Genomic DNA, 15634 nt, shown 5'->3' on the forward strand with positions numbered 1-15634 from the left:
ATTAAGTTCAAAAGAATAAATATAATGAACTCTAATGATAAAAATTTTTTCTTCCACTGCCTTTTCCCATTATGTTTTAATTAAGTACGTCCTTAATTTTCTTCCCATTTTTATTTTTTTATTTATTATTTTTTTGAAGTCTTTATTGAATTTGTTACAATATTGCTTCTGTTGTTTATGTTCTGGTTTTTTGGCCATGAGGCATGTGGGATCTTAGCTCCCCCACCAGGGATTGAACCCAAACCCCCTGCATTGGGAGGTGAAGTCTTAATCACTGGACTGCCAGGGAAGTCCCCATCTTCCCATTTTTAATTGGGAAATAATTCATATACCATAAGATTCACTTTTTTAAAGTGTACAATTGCGTAGTATATAGCATATGCACAGAATTGGACAGTCATCACCACCATCTAATTCCAAAACATTTTCATCACCTCAAAAAGAAACACTTTACCCATTGGCAGTCGTTCTCTCCAGCCCCTGGCAACCACTGATCTACTTTCTAAATCTATGGATTTGCCTATTTGGACATTTCGTGTAAATGGAATCATACACAATGTGGCCTTTTGTGACAGGCTGCTTTCACCTTAGCAGAATGTTTCCAAAATTCAACCAGGTTGTAGCATGTAGCATTCATTGTAGCATTTATTCCTTTTTATGACTAATATTCTATCATGTGGATATGTCACATTTTGTTTATCCATTAATCAACTGATGGACATTTAGGTTGTTTCCACTTTTGGGCTATCATGAATAAAGCTGCTATGAACATTCATGTACAGGTTTTTGTGGTGGGCATATGTTTTCAGTTCTTTTAGTTATGTACCTAGGGATGGAATTGCTGTGTCCTTTGGTAACTCTGTGTTTTAACTTTTTGAGGAACTACCAGACTGTTTTCCGAAGTGGCTGCACCATTTTACATTCCCACCAGCGATGTGTGAGGGTTCCAGTTCCTCTACCTCATCACCAACACTTGTTAGTTTCCATTTTGTTATTATTATTGCCATCCTAGCAGGTGTGAATTGGCATCTCATTGTGGTATTTTGATTTGTAATTCTTTGGTGACTAATGATATTAAGCATCTTTTTCATGTGCTTATTAGCCATTTGTATATCTTCTTGGGAAAAATGTCTATTCAAATCCTTTGCCCATTTAAAAAACTGGGTTGTCTTTTTATGACTGAGTTGTAAGAGTTCTTTATATATTCTTGGTAGGAAATCCTTATCAGATATGATTTGCAAATATTTTCTCCCATTCTGTGAGATGTCTTTTTTTGACTCTCTTGATAGTGTCTTTTGAAGCACAGAAGCTTTAATTTTGATGAAGTCGAGTTTATCTACTTTTTCTTTGGTTGCTGTGTTTTGGTGTGTCATCTAAGAAACCATTGCCTAATCCAGGGTCATGATGATTTACTTCTATGTTTTCTTCTAAGAGTTTTTTAGTTTTAGCTCTTACTTTTAAGTGTATGATACACTTTGAGTTAATTTTGTAATATGATGTTAGGTAGTAGTCCAACTTCATTCTTCTGCATGCAGATATTCAGTTGTACCAGTAACATTGTCAAAAACCAGTTAACCATAAATGTAAGCCTTTTTTTCTGGACTCTCAATCTATTGTGTTTTTTAATATGTGTATCAGTATCATATGTTTTGATTACTGTAGCTTTATAGTAACTTTTGAAATCAGGAAATGTAAATCTCCAAACTCTGTTCTTTTTCAAGATTGTTTTGGTTATTCCAAGTACTTTATACTTCTGTGTGAATTTTAAGATCAGCTTTTCCATTTCTGCAAAAGAAAAGCCAGCTGGGATTTTGATAAGGATTGCATTGAATCTGTAGATCAATATGAGGAGTATTTTCATCTTAATAATATTGTGTTCTTACATTCTTTTTTAAGTTCAAAAATAAATGAACTATACTTAAGTTTGAAAAAAGAATCCATTAAATGAATGAATAAATAAATAAAGAAATAAATAACATGAGCTGTGCCCTCAACTACCTTATAGTTTAGTAGAGTCATGTTGAGAACTCAGCGAAGTAATACAGTAATAACGATAAGAACTAGTACCAGTTATTACTACTAATAAAAGTATTTATTGGGTTTTTGCTGTAATAGCTTCCTTTGCTAGTATTATTTCACTTAATGCTCACAAAGTTTTTTCACAAATGATTTTTTAAAAAGCCATATAAAGAAGAGTGTGGTAATACTCCAAAGGAGGTGAAAAGAAAATACCGCTTTTGGATTTTTATCAAGCAGACCTTTGAATTAAACTTTGAAAAATAAGTAGGATTTTGATGAGAAGGAATGGGGTTTTGGAAACGCTGCCTCCTGAAGAAATATCTGGTTTCTGCAGCTTCTTGAAGCACCAAAGGAATTTTGTTGATGGTGGTAATGGTGCTTGAGGTGTATGTTTATGTGGTAGGACTTGCTCAAGTTTGCAGGGTAAGAAAACAGAGAAAAAGGGAAAGTTGGAAGATATGAGAGAAAATGGAGATAATGATGAACCAAGGCCTTTACAGAAGAGGCTCTAAACACCCAGTGTTAACACTAAGTTGAGAGGAAAAGAAGGATGGGGAAAGACGGGGAGAATTGATTGGACAAAGAAAGAAGAGGAAGCTTTTATTTGATGGCTTTGATCTTCAGAGTAAATTTGAAGGTAATGCTATTTTCTTGAGTGAATTAAAGGTTGGGGGATGAAGTTAGGATCCAGAGAAGCATAAGAAGGGTGGGAGTAAGTATTGTGAGAAATGTAATATGAATTAAAAATAAGTACAGGGGCTTCCCTGGTGGCACAGTGGTTAAGAATCCGCCTGCCAATGCAGTGGACACGGGTTCGAGCCCTGGTCTGGAAAGATCCCACATGCCGTGGAGCAACTAAGCCCGTGCGCCACAACTACTGAGCCTGCGCTCTAAAGCCCAGGAGCCACAACTACTGAGCCTGTGTGCTACAACTACTGAAGCCCACGCGCCTAGAGCCTGTGCTCCGCAGCAAGAGAAGCCACCGCAATGAGAAGCCCGCGTGCTGCGATGAAGAGTAACCCCCACTCACCGCAACTAGAGAAAGCCCGTGCGTAGCAACGAAGACCCAACGCAGCCAAAAATAAATTAATTAATTAATTTTTAAAAAATTAAATAAATAAGTACAAATTTTCATATAGTAGTGTGAAAGACTAATTTCCATGAATTGATAATGGAACCAGTTGGCCTTGTTTTATTATTTTTTCTTCAGTAATGTGTGGTAACCTGAGAGAAAGAATGGAGTAATTGAATGATAGAATTTATCCAAAGTTGGTATTTGACAAGCAAGTTGGTAAAAGAATAAGAATTAACCAGACAATCTAAGATGTTACCATTGGCATTGTTGAAATGGTGAGCCACAAAGTATGGGAAGTAAAACAGCAAAGAAATCTGAAAAACATTAAGGGATTAATGTTGACAATGAACAGATTAGTGTGGTAGTGAGGATGAAATTTAAGACAGTGTGATAAGTGTGTGTGCATCGGGGTATGGGAGGTCCCCAGTTGAGATCTTGTCATCATTTGGAACTCTTTGGTAAAGAACTGTTTGTATCTCTGGATCTTGAAGGTAGAGTAGAAACAAACGCCTTTATAGATACGAGGTTTAGAGAACTTCAAGGCAGGAATGTTGTAAGAGTAATCAGCATCCACACAGAATGCAGCAAGGATAATGGGGTGAAATGAGTCAAGCCAGGTACAAAACAAGGTAGGCAAGTACCTTGGTAGATTGCAGCTATGAGGATGGAGAGAGGTAGAATAAGTAAATGTTTTGTACTTAAGGAAGAGTTATTGATAAATGCAGTGAAATAATAGATTGTAATCCACAGTGGAGGGAACAATATATTTTCAAAAATTAAGGCTAGTATTTTAATAAAGAAATAACATTCAGAAAATTTGTTTACATTTATTACTTTTCCTAAGCCTAACTTTGTGTAGTAAATGTACTTGCCCAGGTGACAGTAAATAAGAATATTTGATCTACGCAAGGAGGAATTTTAGTCTCCCAGGCTGCATGTACATAATCTCCAAAGTGTAGGAATTGTGTTAGTCGTCATTTTTGTGGTTTGAGTCCCAAACTCTACTAGGTACGTGTGTGCGCAATATGTATTTATCGAATGATCAAAATCTCAATAAGTGGATCATACTGAAAAAGATTCCCTTAAGTAATTAGCCCATCGAACTGAAAGCTAAATAGAAATACAGCTCAGAAAATTTTGGACTGATTTGGTTATAGTGCCTGAGATGCTGTGAAACATTTCATGGTCAGCTTTGGACAACTATTAGATTGTAAAGGAGAGGACATTTTGGTGTAGTTTACTTCAGTAGCTCATTTTAGTATTTTCCCTCCCCAACCCCCCCAAAATTATATGGTAGGATCAAGCATATCAGGTGTGGTGGCCTATATTGAAATGAAATTTCTCCTTTATTCTCCTCTACCTTAGATAATTCTCCCTTGCTTATAGAATGAAGTTCAGGCTTCATAACATAATATATACATTCTCTACAAGCTGGTCCCTTACCCACTTTTCCAGTCTTATTATTTGTGTTCCTGTTCTTCACTTAAATTTCACAAACATCTATTGATCCCTTGATATGTCCCAGGTATTGTATGACGTTCAGCTATGCTAGTCCAGAGTTTTCCTCTATGTCTTAAAATTTCTTACCTCCTTACTCTGTTACAAAATTTCTCCTGTGCTACACAGTACTTTATTCTCCCCACTTAACTCCATCTATCTAAATGCTAACCTTTTAAGACCCCCCCTCTTTCCTTACTCTTATCTTGTATCAAGAACGTTCTTTGTTTATTTCTCATGTACAATAATTGCACAAATAAAAATGCATCCACCTGCTTCTTTGTAGCCCAATAAGTGATGGGAAATGCCATTTTTAAAAATCTTTGATTCTTTTATATCTTTTTAAATCTTTGTAGCCTTTCATAAATTATAGTGTTGCATCTATTTGGGGTGGTAAGGAGACATGGTGGATTATAGTGTGGGAGAAGGTGATTACTACTGCCTCAAAGAACCATGGACACATACATTCCAGTTCATTCCATCTCTTTATTTTCAATATCATTCTGTTTCCAAGATTCTTCCTACTTTTAGAATATGCTATCTTATGTGATCATTTGACCTTGTAGCTTTAGTAAAATGAAACTTCTAGAAAGATACCCTGACGGATAATGGCCTCAAAATTTCTTGACTGCAGGGTGTAAACTACCTTTTCAAACAAAATTCTATTCTCTAAGCAGTATTTGATGGGAAAAGGGAGGTCATAAGATATCCATCGTGAGTAAAAGAAGGTATTTTAACTAATAGCTGTTTCAGAAAAAAAAGTGGCAGTTATACATCCTCTAATCCCTGTTGAGGAGATTTTGGTGGTAATGGTGAGATCTGACACTGTGTACCTTAGTCTTGTGTTTTGACAGATCTCTCTAACACCTCATATCCTTTGCAGCCTCTCTCTCAGTTCTTTAGAGAGAGAGAGGCAGAGAGAAGTATGAAACCTTATATGCCTACAACTTTTCTGGAAAAAAAATTAATAGAGAGGGTATTTATCTGTGATGTATTAGTATTTTATCTTATGTTAGATATGTAGTTTGGAAGATAAATTGTGATTTGGCCAGAAAATTGCAAATACTGGTTTTTTAAAATTAATATTCATGGCTATTATAGACATATATATGTGTGTGTGTGTGTCACTTTCTAGATGTAGTGTCTTATAACAAAATATTTATCAATTTAAAGGTAAAAGTACTAATTTACAATACTTCCAACACTTATTTTGTAATTTGTAATACAGAATCGTGTTAGCTAGATTATAAAGAGATTATAATCAAAGACTTAAATTTCATATTTCCTTTTGTTACTGTCAGGAAAAAGTCCAGATTCAATGTAAGTCTACTTTATTTTATAGGCCTATGAAGAATACACCAGCAAGCTAGATGCCCTCCAACAAAGAGAACAACAGTTATTGGAATCCCTGGGGAATGGAACTGATTTTTCTGTTTCTAGCTCTGCATCAACAGACACCGTTACATCTTCTTCCTCTTCTAGCCTTTCAGTGCTGCCTTCATCTCTTTCAGTTTTTCAAAATCCCACAGATGTGTCACGGAGCAACCCCAAGTCACCACAAAAACCTATCGTTAGAGTCTTCCTGCCCAATAAACAGAGGACAGTGGTGAGTCAACTTTAATATCATCATTGCTTTTTCTTTGTATTTTTCAGAAAGACTAGTTGTTGAAAATGAAATGTGATACCCAGTGGTCATGCAAATGTAAGCATCCATTTCAAACAAGAATGGAAAAGACATAATTATTTGGTGCCTAAGTCTGTGTTCCTTAACTGGAACAAATTGCATTGTTTTTTTTTGTTTTTTTTTTTTAATAGCTACTTTATTTATTTATTTATTTATTTATTTATTTTTGGCTGTGTTGGGTCTTCGGTTCGTGCGAGGGCTTTCTCTAGTTGTGGCAAGCGGGGGCCACTCTTCATCGCGGTGCGGGGACCGCTCTTCATCGCGGTGCGCGGGCCTTTCACTATCGGGGCCCCTCCTGTTGCGGGGCACAGGCTCCAGACGCGCAGGCTCAGTAGTTGTGGCTCACGGGCCCAGTTGCTCCGTGGCATGTGGGATCTTCCCAGACCAGGGCTCGAACCCGTGTCCCCTGCATTAGCAGGCAGATTCTCAACCACTGCGCCGCCAGGGAAGCCCCAATTGCATTGTTTTTAGTGTCGGATTTGACATTTATACCTGTCTGTCAAACTTGAACCACACTCAAGTCTGAGTACTAGTGCCAGGGCTCCAAATAAAGGTTAAAGTTTCCCTTGTGAATTCTTAACTATAGACCTGTTCTTATCATAGCGTGTGGGGTTCATAATTATATTACCTGCATTATTCAGGAATTCTTAACCCAAGAAATTAACAACTGGTGCTGAAGTGGCAATAGCATTCAGGCACTGGGCAGAAACAAATGCAAACCCTCCTGTAGCCCATATAGGTCTCATGGAATTCAGAATGCCTCAATGACAAGGTCAAAATCACAAGTTATAATATGCAAGGAAACAGTCTACCATCAGTGCATTAGAAGACTTAAAAATAGCAAGATTAGATTCCTAAGAAGGAACCAAGTAGAATTTCTAGGTGGCCTTAAAATGTAAAACTCAGTGGATGAGTCATCATCTCTGAAGTATTATTGCTAAAAATGATTGTGTTGAATGTTAAGCTTCTGGACTTTCCATTTTATGAGAAACACGGGATAAAGGGAAAAGTTAAGCACCATGAGGAAGCAAGTAGACAAATCCAGAAGGTGGACATTCTATAAGACAAACAGCCTGGACTCAATGTCATGGAGGATAAAAGGTTGGGGTTATTCTACACTGAATAAGACTGAAGAGACAAAACAAACAAATGCATTGTGTGATCCTGGTTTGGGACCAGGGTGGGGAAGAGCTGTAGAAGTCCTTCTTGAGATAGGAAATGTTGAGTGTTGATTGAATATAATATGTTCTTATGGAATTATTAGTTTTCTTAAGTGTGACAATAGAAATATTTTTATGTAGGAGAATGTCTTTATTCTTAGGAAATACATGCTTAAATATTTAGGGGTAAATTGTCATGATGCCTGCAACCCCCCTCCCGCCCCTTTTTTGAAATAAAACTTACATATAGTAAAGTGTACAAACCTCAGGTGTACAGCTCAGTGACTTTCTACATGTGTAAGTGCCATGCAGACCAAGATATAGAACATTTCTAATGTGAGTGTTCTCTTTGTGCTCCCTCAATTCAGTGACCACCTTCAAGAGTAACCACTATTCTGAATTCTATCTCAATCAGTCAATTTAGAACTTTCAAATGGTATGATGGAAACAAAATGTTAAAGAGAGAAAACAAATATGAAAAAATAATTCTAGGATCTGAGAGAACTTGGATGTTAATTGTACCACTCCTTCTAATTTTCTGTGTTTGAAATTTTTCATAGTAGAGTTGGAAAAATTCAAAGAACATAGGACAAAAGAAAAATAGAAAGTTAAAAAGAAACAGTTGCCACTAGGAAAAAAAACTAATGAACATATTCATGCTGATTTGAGGACGTAGCAAAGGTTTAGAAAAGAACATTCATAAGGTTTTTAACTTTTTTATTTAGGAAACTTATTTATATGGAAAAGTATAAAGGACAATATATTAAACACCTGTGTTTAGTCACCTACAATGAACAAGTATTAATGTTTGTTATATTTGCTTCATATTACACATACACACACATATATAACATATATCCATACATACGTACATACATATATATATTTAGGTCCCTCTTACCTGTCTCATTCCCTTCCCAAACATCCTTCATCCCACCTTGTCCCCCAAGAAGTAGCCACTATGATAAATGTGGGGTACATTCAATCAATATTTTTATATTTTACTACATGGATATGTACCTATAAGCATTTTTTTTAATTTATGAAATAGTATGATACTGTATGTAATGTTTAACATCTTGTCCTTTTTATTCAAAATTATAATTTCAAGGTATACATATGTATGTGTTGATACATATAGGTCTGATTCTTTTCAGTTTAACACAGTTTATCCTGACAGACATCTAGGTTATGTTCAGTTTTTTTGTTATTACTAACAGTGCTAAAATATGAACATCTTTATACAGGACTCTTTGTCTACAAGTAATGGGGTATTTCCAAGTTGCAGACCTGTAAGTGGATCTCTCAATGGGAAATGCAGATTTGGTTCAAAGTCTGTAAATACCAGGTGTCTGAAAAAAATATCTAAAACTACTAAATTAATTTTAACATCTGTGGGGAGGAAGCTCTCAAAGCAGCTTATCTTTTTTGGTTTCCTCAGTGTCTAACAACTAGTAGGTGTTCTATAAGTATTTTTGAAAGAATGAGGCTTTGGGTTTACCGTAGCCTGAGATTTGTAAATAAATATCTGCTGATTGGTATTAACCCTGATTGTATCTAACATAATGAAAGGAAGGACAGTGGGAACAGATAGGGCAATGTTGGATCCTTCAAAATCATGCCTTGGTTGTACGATAATTAAAGCAAGAAATGTTTATGGAATGGAAGAGATAAGAAGAAGCTAAACAAACTGTCCTTGTTTTAGCCAGTTTGAGGAAAAACATGTAAAGAGCACAAAAACGTGTAGGAAACTCTCTCTTACTAGCACAAGTAAGTAGTTTTAATGGTATAGATTGAGTAAAGGGACATCATTAGAGTAAATGCTAGAACCCCAGGGAATACCCTCCCTCTCCCTTTATTTTTAGCAAAAGCAAAGCAGAAACCTCTAAGATCTGCAAGTGATGAAAGAGAGTTACACATTCCATCCTTTTGTAGACAAGAAGAATACCTGTTGCATAGTGGTTTACAGTTTGTAAAAATGTTGCCCCATACTCTCATTTGATCCTCATAGTAACTTTGTGAGGCAGAGTACTATATGGAGCAGTATTAACTCATGTTGATATTTAAAATACTGTGTTTAATTTTAATAAAATAGCTGTGAAGTCTGGGACATTCTTGACTCCTCATAAATTCTATTAACTTTTGCCACAGTGAAAGGACTTAATCTGTTGCTAGATAAGTTTTGTCCCTTGGAGGTCTAATGAGGTAATTGATTAAATTTAGTTTTGGGTTTCAATTTAATTGGGACCAGCAATTTAGGAGTAAAAGACCTACCACCTTTATAAAATCTTGTGATCACTTGTTCTTTGTCAGTTAAATGCAACTTGACCAGGAGGCATACTTAATTCTAAAATGGCTTTCACCTTAGGAAGTTTTGGTAGTATATATAGTCAGCCTCTTTTTACTTTAAAAAGACCATGTTATAAGCAGATCATATTAAATTTTTCCTTTTATTATATTGTGAATTGGTTTAACAGTCTATAATAATAAACTATATTATGACTGGTTTAACAGTCCTAAAAAAGGACTTGACATCAAGATAAATTATGATAAAATCAGGAAGCTATAAATTTAGGTTTATTTTAAAAACCCATATATCAGCATGTATAATCTGTGCCAGTTTATACAAGGAGATCTCAGTGTATCATGAAGTTCACTTAAAGCATGTAATAAAGTCTGCATTGTAAAGAATTTAAACCACCAAATTAATCTACTAGCTCAGATAATTAAACATGTAGTAATTGTGATGGCCACCTGAATTTTGATGGCCACTCCTTTAAGAAGGAGTTCTTAAGGTTTTAAGAGAACATTTTATATGGAAAATTTTAAACATACACAAAAGTAGGGTAATGTGGTGGACCATCATGAATCCATTGATAAAAGATGATTTATATTCACTTTAAAAACTGGTATGTTAAAGTTTAGACTGATACATTTTGTTTTGGTCTAAATTTTCCTTTGGCAAATACTCAGATGATTACATTGACTATAGAACTTTGTTTGTTAAGGTAGGATGCTTGTTTTTAAATTATTTTAGAGAAAAGTTATTGCTGCTTTGACAGCCTAATCAGGGACATTTAATTTTGTAATTTGGAGAAGAGGCATTAACCTGGTTCTTTTGAAAATATCTTTTTAGTCTTTTCAGCCTTAAAATTTGAGGCAGTGCTCCCCTTCCCCTTTTCCTTTTTGAATAGGTAATTCTTTCATGTGGTATTTACATCAGGAAATCTTGTTTCCACCTCTACCTCTATACATCCAGTTTCCCCTGTACCTTTTAGGTAACTATTTTTATTTGGGTGGGTGTGTGGGTGTGTGTGTTTTCTGGGTTTCTTTATGTAGCAAGAAGAAAATAAAAAGATATATTCTTATTTCTCCACTCCTCTTCATACACAGAAGGCATTACACTGTATATATCTTTCTGTATTTTGCTTTTAATGTTTATGTAGGCCATCCTGGAAATTTTCCATTTCCACATATAGCATGCTTAAATATTCTTTTTTATAGCTATAGATTCCATTGTATAGACCGTACTATAGTTTACCAGTTATATATTATGGTATACCAAAAGTAGGCTTCCTTGATCAAAGAGAAATTTACATTTGTAATTTTGATAAGAAACTTTTGAATTTTGCTTCACAGGTTTTGCTTAGTCTTGCACTGCTATCAGCAGTGTATGAGATGCCTGTTTACCATAACCTCATCAACAGAGTATGTCGTCAAACTTTTGTATTTTTGCCAATGTGATAAATAAAAGATATTTTGGCAAGTTTGAGTTTGCTCTTCTCTGAGGTTGAACACCTTTTCATAAGTTTGAAGGCCGTTTATATTTCTGTTTTCCTGAACTGTCTTTCATGTCCTTTGCCCGTTGATCCTGATCTCAATTTTTCAGGAGCTCTTTATATATCATGAAGATTATAGGCCTCTTATATAAGTTGCAAATATTTTTTTCCCAGTTTGCATTTGTCTTTTGACTTTGCTTATATAGTCGTCCCTCAGTATCTGCAGGGGATTGGTTCCAGGACCCCCTGAAGATACCAAAATCCTTGGATGCTCAAGTCCCTTATATAAAATGGCATAGTATTTGCATATAACCTATGCACATCCTCCTGTATACTTTAAATCATCTCTAGATTACTTATAGTAGGCAAATTTAAGTTTTGCTTTTTTGGAACTTTCTGGAATTTTTTTCTGAATATTTTTGATCCTCAGTTGGTTGAATCCACGGATGTGGCACCCACGATATGGAGGGCTGACTGTAGTATGTTGTGTGTGTTTTGCCATCTAAAAAGTTCTTAGTTATGTGTAGGTGAATTTAACATTTTTCTTTTATGGCTTCCAGACTTTGCATCATAGATTTATAGGCCTTCTTCACTTGAGGTTATAAAGGAGCTTGCCATGTGTTTCTTCCAGTTCTTTTATGGTTTGTCCCCTCCTTCCTTCAACATTTAAATATTTGATCCATTTGGAATTTACCCTAGTACACAGTATGTAGTATGGGTGAACCTTTTTTTCCTAGATTGGTTCCAGTAGTTCCAACATCAGTTATTTAAAAGTTCATCTTTATCCTATTTCAGATGCTGCCTTTATTTTATTTTGATTTTCTTTATGTGTTGGAGTCTGCTTTGGTCTTTCTGTTTTATTCTGTTGGTCTGTCAGTCCGTTGAACAGGTATCATGAAGGAACAAAAATCAGCCTACAGAAGTGAATGAAGGACTGATAGGTGACTTTCCCTTGGTGATAAGAGTGGAAAACCAAATTTTTGCCTACTGATGAAACATATATACACCTTGGAATCAACCTGTTCAGAGAAGCATAAGGGAGCATAGCTATATTAGAAGATGGCATTACAGGAGTGCATGAGGGGAATTACCAAAGGAACTGAAAGGTTGATAGCCCCAGCCCATTGATGACCTCGTATGCCATATTAAGGAATTTGTATTTTGTCCTATAAATAACTGGAAAATTTTGAGAAGACTAATGAAATGGAAGGTTATATCTTAGAATGGGATTCTAAATCTGAGTTCAGTGGACTCCTCAGCAGTCCATATATAGGCTTGAAATTTTATGTTCCAGAGAGAGTATCTAAGGCTTTCATCAGGTTCTCAGAAGTATTTGACACACACACATGTTAAGAATACCTTCTTTAGAAAGATTTCACTGATAACATGGGGACAGGATAGATTGGATGGGGTTTAAAACTAAAGATAGGGTTGCCAATCAAGAAGTTTTTGCTTTAGAGTAGGCAGAATATGAGTTGCAGAGGGAAAAAGTAAGCTTTCCCTTCTGTTCATTATTTCTGGAAGGTATGGCCAGTTCTCACGATTTGCAGTAGTTATGTTCTATACATTCCCTGCAAACACTGAATTAGTGAATACTGAACCATTGCTCCTAGGAGAAATGCAGGATTACTGTTATAAATGAGCCAAAGATGGCCTCTTTATATTGGCCCCTAGATTGTTTATTTCTTCACAGCCGACTGGGGTCCATTAGCTTAAAAGTCACCTGGCACTTGTCTACAGTATGAGAGCTAGAAAAAGAAGGCAGTGTCACCTTGATTAACCTCAGCTGGGAAAGTATGCCTTGAGCAACTCAAATTTTTCAGTCCTCTGCGCATGTCTGCAAAAGCACTGCAAGTATTGATTTTGGGGTTACAAATAAATTTTAGCAAACAGACAAATTTGCAAATGCAGAGTCTATGAATAAAGAAGATCAACTGTACCAATCCAGTCTCTTGAATATTTCCAATGATGAACCTACTCCCTCATGGTAAACTTTTCCCTTGCTGGATAGTTTTAACGGTTATATTGAGCTAAAATCTGCCTCCTGTGTTTTCTAATCTTAGGTCCTAATTTGGCTTTCTGGATTGTTCCCCTTCAATATACTGTTTAGATTCAGCTGTCTTATATTCATTTTCACTCCATTTTCCCCCCTCTAGCATAAGTTTCCCAATTTCTTTGGAAACTTTTGGTTTGCTAAGTACTTTAGTGATTTAAAAGAATGAAACCTTTAATTTTGTTACTAACTAACATTTCCTCTGTCTGCACTCCCCTCCCCCCATAAAGACTGACCAACCTGAACTCCCATTGCTTCACTTTAGTCTACACTGTGTTTGTCAGTCCTTTTTCAGTTTTACATTATTTGGATTAATATCTGGGGAGATGGGTCACTGGCAGAAAAGGCCAGGATAGAGATAACTTCAAATATACAGAAAGATCCTTATCTCTATTTTCAGTGCCTCTTTTCTCCCTGCTCCTAATATCATGTCTACTTCTCCTTAGGTTAGCTTCATTCTGTAGCCAGGTTTTCTCAGTGTACTAAGGAAGATGGCCATTAGGGACTCCAGATTTCTATCCTCTTGGAACACTTTAACTACAATAGAAACAGAAACTTCTCTCACCCAGTGTCCATCTAGCAGTTAAGGAAAGAACTCTGGTACTGTTTGGGTCATATATCTAGCCCTGGATTAGGGATACTGGAAACTGATTAGCCAGCTTATGTCATGTGTAGCCAGAAAAGTGGTGACCCTTGTGATTGATGGCCTCTCCAGAACCATGTGGTTTTTAGGGAAGGGTGGGTTCCCAGAGGAAATAAAAGTGCTAAACAACTAAACAGCAAATATCAGCTATACACATTAAGACAAGTATTTTCTTCTGCTATGTTTAGGATCAGTAAGACATCTCTTAGGGACCATCATTATGATTGAAGGATTAGAGTTTTCAGCTTTGAACAATGTTGGATCAAAATTGATTTTGCTTTAAATGTTGACATCTATTATTTCTCAGCGGTGAGCACATAGGGATCTGTAGTATTTTCTGTTCTTTTATATGTTTAAGATATTTTGTAATTTTAATAAAAAACTAAAAATAAATTTTGCTTTGATTTAAGTTGGTGAGTAATAATAGATACTTGAGTCATAATTTCCCATTAATATTAAGTTAGTGAAATAATTTTCTGACAGAGTAATTCATATGACATTTTAAAGGTATTATAAAGGTAAATTATTGTTTTTTTTCAATGATGTGAAAAATATATAATTTATTTCCTTTACCTCATAGCATATGTTTATGATACCATAGGTACCTGCAAGGTGTGGAGTTACAGTCCGGGACAGCCTGAAGAAAGCACTGATGATGAGAGGTCTAATCCCAGAGTGCTGCGCTGTTTACAGAATTCAGGATGGGTATGGTTTGTATGTGATGTGAAACTTTGTTTAAAAAAGGAAAAAAAAACCTCAGACATGGAATTTTGGGGTTTTCTGTAAGATCTTTACCCAAACCTAGGGTATTGAAAATCAACTTCAGGAAAAAAAATATTAATACTAAGTTAATTAGCCTAAAGAAATCTTGTAGGCCCTTTGAGGAGTTAACATTAGATAATTTCTTGTGATGATAGTGTTTGTTACTCTGATCAAATGACTTTGTTTAGGGTTTGAGATTCTTAAAATTTTTGAACTATTTTTTATGTGTCTTATTTGAATAATGGACTCTTTTCCACTCCTTTATTTTTAATATAAACTCATAGTTTCACAAAAGACTTACCAAAATTAACATTTTATATTGAACTATTTTTCAGAAAGCATCTAAAATTGTGCCATGAGTCCCCCAACCCCAATTTTGAGTCCCATTTTTTTAAAACAAAAAAAAAGTCTCCTTTTTGGGGCATATTGTCCCTTTAGTACTCTTTTTCTTTGAATGGATAGGTAAATCCGTACCTGTGATTTTTTTTTTTTTTTTTTTTTTGGGACCCCAGGAACAATCCATTTTCTGCTGTTGTAGGTCTTTTCTGGAGCTGACTTGAAGAAAAGAGTACATCTCTTTACCCTGCTGTTTGTCCAAGAGTGATACATTTATTTGGGGTAAACTTAAAAATTAATTTATTGCCATTTAAATTTCTAACGATGGAAGACCAGGGAGCCAAAACTCCCTCACCATTACTAGCCCCTCAATAACCAATTTTCATATCTTCAGCATGAGGTTTATGAAGATCTTTAGGTATGATAACCAAGAAAGGCTGTGTCTACACTTTTCAGAGAGAAGAAACCAATTGGCTGGGACACTGATATTTCCTGGCTTACTGGAGAGGAATTGCATGTAGAAGTGTTGGAGAATGTTCCACTTACAACACACAACTTTGTATGTACCTTTTATATTTTTTTTAATGTCAGAAATCTTCAAGTTCTTGTGAATGAATTTTTATAGA

At 35.5% G+C, this 15634-nt stretch overlaps 1 protein-coding gene across 4 annotated transcripts in view; it reads left to right on the forward strand.

Annotated features, from left to right (window-relative positions):
• The window catches only part of BRAF (B-Raf proto-oncogene, serine/threonine kinase), a 152888-nt gene that overhangs the window by 71528 nt on the left and 65726 nt on the right, over nt 1-15634 (forward strand). For all 4 annotated transcript variants that reach the window (XM_057550501.1, XM_057550502.1, XM_057550503.1 and 1 more), the window contains exons 3-5: nt 5934-6197; nt 14512-14615; nt 15465-15567. In XM_057550501.1, coding sequence (XP_057406484.1) covers nt 5934-6197; nt 14512-14615; nt 15465-15567 — 471 coding nt within the window. The remainder of the gene's footprint in view (nt 1-5933; nt 6198-14511; nt 14616-15464; nt 15568-15634) is intronic.

The sequence above is a fragment of the Balaenoptera acutorostrata genome, chromosome 7, assembly GCF_949987535.1.
Source record: "Balaenoptera acutorostrata chromosome 7, mBalAcu1.1, whole genome shotgun sequence".
In the NCBI taxonomy this organism is placed as follows: domain Eukaryota; kingdom Metazoa; phylum Chordata; class Mammalia; order Artiodactyla; family Balaenopteridae; genus Balaenoptera; species Balaenoptera acutorostrata.